The following is a 12958-nucleotide window of genomic DNA, read 5'->3' on the forward strand; positions in this document are numbered from 1 at the left end:
ATGTGGAGGCCGGGGGCGGCCGGCGCCGTGCGCGTAGCACGGCGGGCGGCGGCAGCGGCGCGGCGGCGGAGCGGCGGCCCCGGGGGCGCCCCGCTGGCGGGGACGGCCGCCGCCGGCCGCCGCCAGACGGTGAGCGTGGGGCGGGCGGCGAGGCGCGGCCTGCGCCGCCGAGAGGGAGGGAGGAAGCGAGCCGGCAGCGCTGCCGCTGCCCGGAGGCGGGCGGGGCGGACCCCGCCGGGGCGGGGAGGGAAGGGCAGGGCGGCTGGCGGCTTTTCCTCAGCGGGGCCCGCGGCGGCGAGGCCAGCCAGGACCCCCGCCGGGCCCTCCCGCGGGCCACCTCCTCCCTCCCTGGCTGGGGGAAGGCCCCTCCCCTCCCCTTCCCTTCCCTCCTCTCCCCTCCCCTTCCCTTCCCTCCTGCGCCGTCCCCGCGCGACCGGCTCCGGGGCGGGCGGGGCGAGGGCTGAGCGGCGGCCCGGCAGCGGCCCTCCCTCCTCCGGCCCTCCTGGCCCGAGCGCGCCTCGGCCTTCCGCCTGTGGGGGAAGCGGGGGGGAGCGAAAGTGCCGGGCCGGCGGCCTGGGTGGTTGCCCGCCCTTGCAGGTAGAGCCGCGCTGCGCTGTCGGAGCGGCAGCGGCGAGGGCTGCCCCGCGGGGAGGCACCGCAGCCTTTGCCGAACTCCAGGGCGACGGGCTTGTTCGCTCGCTAGCCTTTTCCAGTGGCAGAAGAGACGTGCCGGCCACCCTTAGCGAGCGCTGGGTTTGGAACGTGTTGGGGCGGTACCAGCTGTATGCCAGCACCGTGCTGGCGGCCTCGAGTCATGAACTGAGCGTGAGCGCGCTAAGGCAGGTACGGCCTCTCGGTCTGGCCAGAACCCGAACGCATTTATGGTCTTGTAGCTTCTGATCCTAAGTGCGTGTGAACGAAGTGCTAAAGGGTACAGTCAAAAGCATGCAGGCATCAGTGTGTGTATTGTGTCAGCCTGTGTCATCGCGATGGTGCCAGGAGTTTGCTGTCCTCTGTCCGTGTCACGGCTTTGGACTAACAGACAGGTTCATCTGTAATGCCTGAGGATAGATGTCAAACCGTATGGGGAGAGATGTTTTTGTGTTTTGCTTGTGTGTGCTTGGCTGTCACAGTTCCTTTTTAAAGGTCACTTGCTTTTCAGCTCACTCTGTTAGTTTTCAAAACCTTGTGCAAGTACAAAAAAAGCAATTAAGAATGCTGTCTTACCATTCATCCAAAAATACACACCTTCATAGGCCAGGTTAAGAAGAAAATGGCAAGCCTGCTGTCTTCCTGGTGGAGAGCATAAGTGCTTCTGCTAGTGTGCTAGACGAGGGGATCGACTTTATTTTTACACGTGTTGATGTATTGCTTCCCCTCAAAGGGGTTGTCCATTTTGCTCCCTTGTCTTATATTGCCAGTATGTTGATAGAGCTTTTCTGTAATTTTGATTTGTTTTTTAAAGCTTTTTTTAAACAGAAATTAGAAAAGAAACAGCTTGTTTTACAGAAGAGATCTGTAATGTTAAGTGTGATGTTAGCTCTTTTGTAAGTAAGGAGGATTCAGGACTTCTGTTTATTTCAGTTGAATATATTCATGGCTTCTAAGAGAGGGACACCAGCTGTTGGTAGTGAAGCATCTGAGTAGTGGATACTTGTGAGAATCTTGGCCTAAGCCAATTGTCTGAAGTTGCTCAGTAATTCTGTGGCAGAGCAATAGAAGAGAAAACAGTTCTGTTTCCTAGTTCACTATTCTATGAATAAAATTCTTATTTTGTCATTGATTTGTACCAGAAGACAACGATATTCTATGTTGCCAGTCATCCAAGGACTAAAGGTGCACAATTCTTTCTATATTAGCTCTGTGATACAGAATATGAATAATTCACTTGCGGGGGCGAGGGGGGGTGGAAAGGTCTTCAAGGATCTATTTAATTTATGTGACAAATACGTAATTTATAATTTTTTGTGTTTTAACTTTTAATTCCACTTTACTTACGGTGACTTTGAACAGCAGTTACCATGTGCTTCAGAGGTGAAGAGCAAGACTGTTCAGTTCATGAATTTAAGAAATGCAGGAACTCTGAATGACACAAGGTAAATTTTACATTGAGATATTCATATCAAAATACCATCTCTGCATTTTTAAATAATTTCTAGACATGGAAAGACTGTCAAACTAATGTAATATTGATATGATGATGTAACAGAAAAGTACAGTTTTAGCAAAAAGCATTTTGGGTGAATTGGGAAATCACTTAGGAAGTAATTCATGTACCTAAGCACAGGTGTCTAGCACCATTCCACATGTCAGGGTACATGAAATTTCTGCTTGCGCTGAGAGGATGTGACATGGTACCTGTCGGAGACTTCTCCCCTTCTGATGCAGCACCTGGAAGCCCAGTGGAGGATTGTGCAGATGTCTAAAATGGCTCTTACCATTAAAGTACCTGAACTGCACCCTGAACCAGTACATGAATCCTGCCTAATCCTAAGGTTTCCATTCTCCACACCCTTAGGTGTTTCTGTGGTGTCCCTCACATAAGTGGCATAGAGTCTATTTTGATAACTGGCTAGCAAGAAACTTAAAAAAAAAAATTATGTTCTATATCATCAACTGAAAGATACTGAGTCACCATAGTTCGTAGTACCTGTTGTATTGCCATATCCATTAGCAAAAACTGAAATTATTTCACTGAATTGTCTGTGGCTGGAGATACCCACCTACATACTCAGTTAAAAATAGACACTGGTATGGATGGAAAAACTTAGGTGATTTAATTACGTTGGGTTAATTAAACTGATCTAGACTTTGTTCCCAGTAACTTTTTCTACTTATTTAAAGAGGATAACAGAAGCAGTCTCACAAGTGCTGTAAGCCTTACACAATGGCTACAAGGGTGCTTTGAGACTCTCTGAAGAAGGTGGTAATTGCATGTATTAGTTCATAAGCACACTTTAAATAATGTCTAATTACTGGGCTGCATTGGTAATCCCAGTTGAGGAGTCAAATGGTGTACATAGAAATGGCATGTGATATTGATGTTTCTAAACTGCTTATAGTTACAGCGTGTTTCTTAGAGTCAGATGACATAAGCTAAACAGGAGATGCTTGTCTCTCTTCGTACAGTTCAAAACTAAGTAATTCTTGCACAAAGTCCTTTTATGAAAATGCCTCTTTTGGAAATCTCACTCTGTCCTCTTAGTACACAGGGGTCAGTACATCTAAGGAGAAAAGTACATATTCCTCAGTTAAGAGATCTGTACTACCAAAATTTCAAAATTCCAGCTCCATTTATAAGGTGGATTATTACCTAAATTAAGTAATTTTTAAGAAAAGTCTTGTTCTGTATGATCATTTCACGTTTGCTGTTTCCTTCAAGGTCATGGTCTTGGTATGTTTTTATTATAGGGAAAATACTGTCTTCCATGTTTTTCCTCCTAATTATGGGCTTATATGTCATTTGTAGCTCTTTAGATGAGACCACTTACGAAAAACTGGCTGAAGAAACACTGGACTCCTTAGCAGATTTCTTTGAGGACCTGACAGATAAGCCCTTTACCCCAGAAGATTATGATGTCTCTTTAGGGGTATGTTTTAAACATTCTATTACCACTGTAATTATTGTAGATTTTTTTTTTTCTTTGAAGGAGAATTTTAAATTAGTCACCTTAGTGCAAACACTGAAAATACAATGAGTTTTTGCAGCTTTATTGTTAAAATAAGCCTGTTTATACTGACTGGAGCAACTGTTCTGGTAAAAAGTTACACATGCTGTTGTATGATTTGAGGATTTAAAATGTTTAGTGTATAGAGAAAGACATAATATAGAATAATAAATCAGCACAAGAGGAGACAGAAACTGGTTTCTAATTTCACAGTGGTCTATAAGTTTTTCTAAACACGCATAGACCTCTGACATCAGCAGTCACTTCCTTCCCGATGAATAGTAGGACAGGCCTACGTGGCATAGTACATGTACATCATGTGTAATTGGTAGAGCAGTGTCTTTGATTGCTCTGAATACTGAGAAGCAGCATTTGTCTTGACCAGGTAGAGTACGTTTGTCCTGGCTTTACTGATGAGAGCCTGTGGTGGATGGAGAGAAGCAACAAGGTGATGCAATGTTTGGATAGGTGGTTGCAAAAATGAGACCAGAGCATACATGGGGAGAAGGCTATTGACACAGGAGACATTGGGTGGCTGCTAGCCCAATAATTGGATCCTTTAATAGGTCAGCCACTCAAATTCTTTTACAGGAGTGACAGACTCAGATTAAAAATGTCCATTCTATTTGTATAGGGAATTTATTAGTTTTTTATACAATTCCTGAAGTGGTTTGTATGTTACAGCTGTCTACGTGACTTGGAGGAGAGTGCAGTTTCTCCCTACACTGCTGTCTGCAACACAGGTCTTTCACTACTGCATTTTTTGAGGTCACATAATTGCTGCTCCCTCTTCATGTCTTACCACAAGGAGGCTGCTTTCTACTAGCCCTGTCAGTTAAAGTTTTATGCTCAGGGACATTGAAGTAGATGGTTTGGGTTGCACTGTGCAAAAACCCAGCCAACCCTGTCGTTTTCAGACTTGCTTCTCTAACTTTGTCATCATAATGTTCATTCTTTATTTCTTATAGCTAGGATAGAAAATAATGTATTGTTAGTAGGAGTCTGTTGTTGCCCTTAGCAAATACTAATTGTTGCTTTAAGTACGTAGTTAAAGTTATAGCTAATTGTTTTTCTGGTGAAAAGCAAAGAATTGTTTAACCGTTACTATTCAGTATGTTTTAAAATATCAGCACACCTATTAGCCTGATTTAAAGAGCTTAGGACAAGAATTAGTAAAAAGATTATAATTTACCTCTTTAATATTCTTAAACACTTCATTACATGAAGGTGATGAGTCATCTTAACAGAATTTTATCTCCAGCCACTGTAGTGTGGATTCTGTTTGACATTGACTCACTGTGAGGCTCAGAAGTAATTCTTTTTACATCCATCTTAATTTTTACCAGTACTCCTTTGTTGCAGTGACTGTATGATGACATAATAATATGTTGTCATTTCTGTTAAGACCGAAGGGTTAAATAGTCCCAAGTTTACCAGTTAATTCCAAACAAACAAGGCTAGTGCTATAGCAAGCCACAAGGTGGCGAAGGTGATAAAGGTCCATTATGCCTGTGAATTGTTAAAAGCTTGATTTCTATACGCAATTTATATCTTTGTATCCAGGGAAAAAAAAAATCTTTCGAAGAATATTCTTGTTACCAGGAGCTAACAAAAATTCATCTAGTAGTACAAAACTTAAAATATGGTAAAAAAATCTTGCAATTTAAGATCTTAAAAACTCAAGTTGTATTTTCTAGTATTTCAAAAGTATTGCAGAATTTCTTGGAAAATGTTTTAAACACAGCATTAGAAGTTAACCTTTATTTAATTTGCAATGACAGAGCAACGACACTCGCCAACAGCTGACACACGACGTAAGCAATAGTATACATTTTTTGTTAACGCTTTGGAAACCTAGTTATTTCGAGTGTTTCTGTAGCATACAGCATAACATCATAACATCATGCTGAATACTTAATATTGCACTAAAAAGCACGTAGAACAATAGTGAAACCTTTATAGCCCTATTCAGGCCTAATCCGCCAACCTGCTCTTACTCTGCTGTATCTCTACAGATCTAAAACCGCTGAGATACAGAAAAGTTTGAATTCTGACAACAAGAGAAGTAGCTTGTTCTTGTCCTTCTTTGCACTAAACCAATATCCAATTTAAACAACTGGTAGGACTACCTGATGGCAATATTAACCAGGGGAGCCTTTTATTTTTGTTTTATTGATCACAGCTATAAATCCCTTATCAAGCATAGAAACAGCATGGAAAATAAAGTAAAAAAATCAGACCTTGAGAGTGTTATTTCATGGCTGGTGATCCTTGAGATATGTCAGAAACCAGTAACACTGAGTTCCTTTGTAGGGGAATGAAGCTCCAAGCTACTGCCTGTGCTACAGAGTAAGTTTCCAGGCTGTAGGTACTCATAAATGAAAGTGGTTTTTTCCCACACTAAGTGTTTATACATAAAAAATATCCCTAGCAAAGATAGTAGCTCTAGTAGTATCTTCTTACTAAAGCATGAAAAGTATGATTCCCCTAAAGAAGCTTTATCGTGCTATAGGGCATGAATTATTTGAGAAACTGTAGATTAAATAGGAATAACTTATTAGCTGAATCTTCAAACTGTATTCTGTAGGGATACCCTTTTCAATTAGCATAATTCAGGTCATCTGTAGGTTAACTCTAGTCCAAGTAATGTTGTTCTTTTATTCTTAAAGTTAGGACAGAAATATCAGAGCTACATATGCTTTTCAAATGCGCTTGTGAAAATGTCAGAGAAATGTGAATTGTGTTGTCAGTAAGAAATGTGAGTAAGAAAGAGAAAATAAATCCTTACTAGGATAATGGTCTAAAGCTGGCACATAACTAAAACAAACCAGACCTTATGGAGTTTAGAAGTGGAATATTTTTGAGGAACGATTCAGGATCTAAGCACTTAATCAGAATTATTGGAGAAAGAATTGTGTTTATTCACAGGAAAACTGTTACAGTTACTTAAGAAAAGTTAGGTAAAATTGCATGGCTCAGGAATCTAGCAATAACACATAAAGCTTCTTGACTTTGAACCACACCAGTCCTGTATTGTTCATGAATAGAAAAAGTTGTTGTTGGATGATATTTTAAGCATTGCAAAATGAACTAGCAGTCCTTTCAAGATGACAGGTCAAAGATCAAGAGGATTATTTAAGTAGTGCCATTGTGAATGGTGCAAACACACTAAATCAAACTCTGACCTCTGAGAAGGTTTAAAGTCTAGATCAGACTCAAAGATAGGTTGTCCTAGGTATTAACACAAGTTTTTGATACCTAATGATCATTCTTCCAACCTATTACTGTTTGGGAAATAGCTGGAATGTGATACAGATAGGTAAGTTTCTATTTATCTAGAGCAGATGATGTAATTGTTGTCAAGTAACAGGATGCATATTTTTAATTTCTCTCTTTATTTTCTTTGTGTTTTAAGAGTGGAGTTCTAACAGTTAAATTAGGTGGAGACATGGGAACATATGTAATCAATAAGCAAACACCAAACCGGCAGATTTGGCTGTCCTCACCCACTAGGTAAGTTATGTGTAAGTTGGTTATTTAATGTCTGCAGATTGGGTGGAAAGGTACTTCCCCTTTTTTATAGCAAGGCACGGGCTATGTAATATCCTTTTCAAGTAACCGTTTAACTCAGTATATTCTGAGAACATGATATAATCTAAATGTTCTATAATAATTTGTTACAGAGGTTTGAGATAACAGTGTAATATACTGACATACCTAATCCAGGAAATGTGTGACACAGAATTTTCATACCCTGTTCTGATCCAAAACCACTGTCTACAGGAATATAGCCTACTCATAGGAAAAATAAACAGCCATGATTAGAAAAAAAAACAACCAAAGCTTCTGTTGGAAAAGAAGTGACGATGATGTTATGATCTAAACATCTCTTTGTATTTAAACAGGGTGGCTCCTTCCCCTTTAAACTTGTGGGATTTCCTGCTTTATATGTTTATGTGCTCTCCCACTGGTTGTTTTTCTCAAGCATCTGCACTTTATGGAAGCCTTGGCTAGCTGTTCCCTCTGCCTTCTCTAATGCTGTGTTTCAATCCATTCGAGGTTTTCTGATTGGTTTCAGCAGGGAGGGCAGCCAGATATGTGGGAAAATGTTGTCACTGTCTCCCCCCAAAATTTTTATTCTGTGCCACTATCCCAGGGAAAGAACTGAGGGAGTTGGTCAGTGTTACTGGTGAAGGAACCAGCTAGCTGGAAGGTATGAGTACTACCAGTAACTACGCAGGCATACGTCTTGAATGTTGTTCAGAAAGAATGTATTGATTGCAAAACCGGGAATGGTTTTGCAGTAGTAGAATTCTGTAGTAGGGTTTGTGTCGGGAGGGTGGAGGAGGGTGGAAAGCACAATGAAATTTAAGATTTTTAGAGAAACAACAGACATAAAATTTACCTGAAGAAAATTCTAATTTTGCTTTAATGTACTTATGTACTGGCTGGTGCACAGTGTACTAGGTCAGTAATTTTCTTCTAGTAACTCCTATCCCAGAATCCTTTTATTAATTAAATAATTTACTTAACAGGTACATGTCTTGCTAAGGCACAGGACTAGTAAGCTAACAAACCTTTTTGTTTAGACAGATGCAGGCTGTGTATCAGAATTTATTCATTCCGTATATTTTGCAACAAGCATAATTTCTGAACCTTGATTCTGTTTAAGATGACTGTAAGATTTTTGTGTCACTGACACAAAGGTTTCAACTACTTATGAAAACCAAAATTCAGATAATTCCTATATGTGTGGGGCCAAGTCTACTTGAGCTAAGACATACATGCTACAAAATATGGAATTTGTGAAAAATTGTTAAACTTTTTTTTTTGATTGCTCCGGTAGTGAATAAAAATACACAATGAAAGAGATAAACTTGAAAATTCTCTGATGGTATTTTTCATCATCTGTGATGAAAAATGATTCACCTACAAACATCAAGTTTTGTGCTTCCTTAACTGGTATTATGGTAAACAGTGGTATTTCCTGAAATATGATGCTACGTGTTCAGTTATTCCTTAACTTCTGAAAAGCAACCCCAGCAAATACTATATGATCTGGAGTGACATACTTCTTAAGTGCAATATGCTAGGAAGTGAAAGATGCAAATGTTACTGCCAGTGATCACTTGCATTGAATGTTATATTTGGGAAATTTGTACAGTAAATGTAGAATCTTGAGTCTTTAAGAACATATCCTGAGGGAGACAAATTCTTAAGATGTGAGAGAGAGATTTTCTTGTATTTTTTTGACCTTCTTTTTTGACCTGTTTGCTATCATGCATCTATGTACCAAAGTGAACTTAAGCTTGTGTTTGTAAAGCTTTACTTAGTTGACAATTTAAAAAGGGGGGGTGAGGGGGTGGGTGCAACCTGCCAGCAGTGCAATTGCAGTAATTTCATGTACCTCCTTTGACTGAAAAGACTTTTCAACCTTACACAGCATCTCTTAATAATACCTTAATGTGATATTTTAATTCTTCTCTCTTACTGTTTAAAAATGTATGCAGACTTTCCATGAGAAATATATTTAGTCTATATTTAACTTTGTAGGCATTTTATGAAATTCACAAGTTCCTTGCTTAAATTATCAATCTAAATGGGAAAAAAAATCACATTTGTACAGCATTTTAGAGATTCAGAGAACTATGGAGGTGTTTCATATGCTAACTGTATCACTGATATTTACTATGTAACATTTAAAAACAGTTCAAGTAACTTACACATTTCTTTTCTTTGTTGTTGTTGATTAAATGGCCTGTCTTAGCCTGATTTTCATGAGTGGCTGCATCCCATTCTGTCATTCTCTAGGTGCAAGACGGTATAAACATACACTTGCGCTGCAAAGACAAAGAAGTGAGAAATGCATAGTGAAGTAACTGGAGCACATAATCTCCATTCCAAATAGTTACCAGTTCACATACAGCTAGTGAGATTTCAGTGGAAGTGGCTTTGATTTGTGTTTGTATTTGTGACTTTTCATAGTTTGGTTAGTGGTTGTAAAGTTCTTCATTTGAATATTGCGAGTAATTCAGGATATTCAAAGTTCAGATTAGTGTTTATTTTTGTAGAGAACCTGCAGATTGTTCATGTGTGTATGTAGGAAAGACTGTTTTCTAGCAGACCTTGTGCATGGATTATCTGAGTTCCAAGGCATTTTGTCCTGTGAGTTCAAGGATAAGGCTGATGGTTTGTTTGTTTATCCCAGTCGACCATTTAATTCCTTTTTCTTTTCTTAGTCTTTCTAGCTGACCTTAACAGTAGTGAGTACTTTTCAATCATTCTCCTGTTTCAGATGTGGAGAATTGAGTGGATAGTAAGGTCTGGAGCCCAGGTGTTCAAGTTTTCTTCTTGATGCTTATTGTAGGACTGAAGAATCAAGCCAACAACTATACAATAGCACAGAGGAAAATAGCATTTTAAATACAGATCTCCCACATGCCAATATACTTGCTTTCAGCTGGTAAATTCTTTTGTTGCATCTAAAAAGAAAGTGAGAGTGGTAAGCTGTGTTGTGCTGTGCTTAGACTATCTGCATGTGACTGCTGCAAGAACTAATCAATAGCATTAATTCAGTATTATACAGATATCCCTTGTAATATTTGTGTGCAAGAAAATTATACAGGTGAGGGAAGAAGGGGGCAATGGAAGAAATTGAGGACATCACTGCCAAAAGCAAGAAGGGAAGAAGCTTGTGTCCACTGGGAGTGACTGATACGTCTTGTCACCTTTCAGATATACCTGTTGGATGGCTCAGCGGTTCCTGGCAGATCTGGCCTTTTCTGCTCCAATTCCACCAGTCCTTCTCCATGCTGTCTGTTCCTTTTCCTGGGCACTCTCCGGGGTACTTTATAAATACAGGCTTCCAGCAGCAACTCATGAATAATCTGTACTTACACAGAGTGTGTTTTGTTTTCTAGTGGGCCCAAGCGCTATGACTGGACTGGACGGAATTGGGTGTATTCTCATGACAGAGTATCCCTTCATGAACTACTATCAAAAGAATTTTCAACAGCGTTAAAAACTAAATTGGATTTGTCCTGCTTAATATATTCTGGGAAAGAAGATACTTGATGATATTCTACCTCATGGAAGTTTAAAGACTTTAACCACAAGCCAAGCCCTTCTTTGGTTTCTGAAGTACCTGAGCTTAATTCTGTTGTTGTTTTTCTTGACATCACTATGTTGTGCAACAAAAATGAAAATAATGTATTTTTCTCTAGTGCTCAGTCTTTGGATTTCTGTGTCACCGTTTGAATCTGTGTCCATGTATTACAGGTGGTTGAGGTTGCCCTTCCTGTCACTGCACTTCTTTCTTTCTTACTGCAGAAGTAAGTCATGAATTCTTACTGACTGTAGTCTTGTTTGGACTGACCCAGCTGGTGGCTTCTGACTAGCGCACAAATGCTAAACTTCTTTCGGTGAGACATTCACCCCCAAAAAGAAATGCCTGTGAATCGTATTGACATAAGTTGTCGTCCTGTTAATGCATTGCAGTAAAATTTGTGGCTACTGCGAGTGAATAATGCATTACAGCCAAATTAAACATGTCATAAACAAATTACTGTGGCAGGTAGAAACTTTTCATTTTGTATCATGCATGTAATAATATTTCAGAACTTGCACTTTTCTCCAAATTCTGAATTCTAGTTTCTTTCATGTTAGGATTTTTTTTTTTTTTTGAGCTAAACTTTAAATTACTTAGAGGTCTGTGTGGCTGTAATCATCATATGGAACTGGAAAGGCTGGCATGTGATGTTTAAGTTGTGCAGCAATATCTCTGCAAACACTTCATTCTGTTACTGTGGATTTCTCTTTTTGATCCCTTTTGTTCTTCAAACAGTAAAAATGCATAATTTATTGACCTTTTTTCTTTTAGTTGAGCAAAATTTGCACTAATTTTGTTCTGCTGCATTTCTTAAGTAAGTGGGCTTAGATTATCTTTTTTCACTATGATACAACAAGGCTCCCCTTAGTACCGTGCTGATGCAAAAACTTTTGCCTTTTTGCTTCTTAGAATTGAGTATAGTACTTAGGCTGATGAAGCTGTCTTTTTCAGTCTGTTAAAAAATGAGAATGAAATAAATTATATGCTCTGGATCTTAAACCAAAAAGCTTTAAAAGAAATCGTGAACTGCAAGAAGAATGCTTCAACACTTGGACTGTTGTATTATTACCACTGGTGGGATTTAATTGCCTATAAAATGGAAGCACAAAGTTGTTGACTAATTCTTGAGGAAACAGTTATACCATACTTTTATAAATTGTTTATCAATATATGGAAAGATGTTCAGTGCAAACTATTTTTCTTCTTGGTTCCTCTGACGTTTGTGTTTAGTTTGGCATGATTCTCTGGCTAGCTAGAATCATTCAGATGTGATTAATTTTGTCATTGAAAAACAATAGCTATATAGTATTGTTGCCCAGTAATTGCATTTAAAGTATAAGCGTTGATACCTGCCATTTTTCACCATTAAATAGAGAATAACATCGTACTAGAAGCAGCTCTTGGTTAATTGTGCATGCTGTTTGCATGTTTTTCAATCAAAATAAAAAAATAAAAAATACAACAGTTATCTGAAATTTCAACGCTACTGGATCAGGTAAATACAATGACTACCAACTCATATGAGTACAAGAGTAAAAGATGTTTGGTTTTTTTTAACAAAGGAAAGCTAAAAATAGAACATCTTTTTACTGTTTTGAATTTAGAATACTGAAAATAATTTACAGCATATGGAAAATGATAGTATTTAGCTCAATCTCCTAGTCATTCAAATAGCTATTTAAACACATTTGTACAGATGTTAACGACTTGATATTTCAATCCAGGATACTTCCTCCTGGTTCTTCCTTTGCCCAATCATGTATAGCTTGTGTCATTATTTTTCTGATTGACTTTTCAAAAAATTATTTTCTTAAGTAATTTGCATGCAACATATTCACTAACATGCATCTGATTCATATTTGGAGGTTCAGTCTTCATTCCCTTGCATCTTGTGCAAATATTTATACCAAAATAAAGTTGCATGTAGAATTCTTAATTCATTATGTAAAGGTGTGATTTCAGGCTATGATGATAAAGCTAAATACGCAGACAAGTGTATTGTTTGGAATTCTTTGTGTTTCTTAAAACACTGACTGGAAAGATTCTGTTCAAAATTTGGCCAATCAGGGTGGATTTTATAAGAGCATTTCAAGTTTCACATTTGACATGCCTTGCCCTTCACCCATAATGCTACTGCTATTTATGCAAACAATTTCCTGATTTTAGGTATCTGAGTAACAAA

At 39.0% G+C, this 12958-nt stretch overlaps 1 protein-coding gene and 1 long non-coding RNA gene across 2 annotated transcripts; one reads left to right on the top strand and one right to left on the bottom strand.

Annotated features, from left to right (window-relative positions):
• On the top strand, positions 1–12712 carry FXN (frataxin). Its single transcript, XM_052775594.1, has 5 exons — positions 1–129; positions 2014–2096; positions 3470–3590; positions 7084–7181; positions 10589–12712. Exons 1-5 carry the CDS (start codon positions 1–3, stop codon positions 10740–10742), a joined length of 585 nt encoding a protein of 194 aa, XP_052631554.1. The 3' UTR covers positions 10743–12712.
• On the bottom strand, positions 3601–9667 carry LOC128136301 (uncharacterized). Its single transcript, XR_008233324.1, has 3 exons — positions 9392–9667; positions 4861–5065; positions 3601–4636 (listed from the first exon to the last, which is right to left on the bottom strand). It is a non-coding gene; the product is annotated as an uncharacterized LOC128136301 (long non-coding RNA).
• Positions 12713–12958: the final 246 nt, after the last annotated feature.

The sequence above is a fragment of the Harpia harpyja genome, chromosome Z, assembly GCF_026419915.1.
Source record: "Harpia harpyja isolate bHarHar1 chromosome Z, bHarHar1 primary haplotype, whole genome shotgun sequence".
Classification (NCBI taxonomy): domain Eukaryota; kingdom Metazoa; phylum Chordata; class Aves; order Accipitriformes; family Accipitridae; genus Harpia; species Harpia harpyja.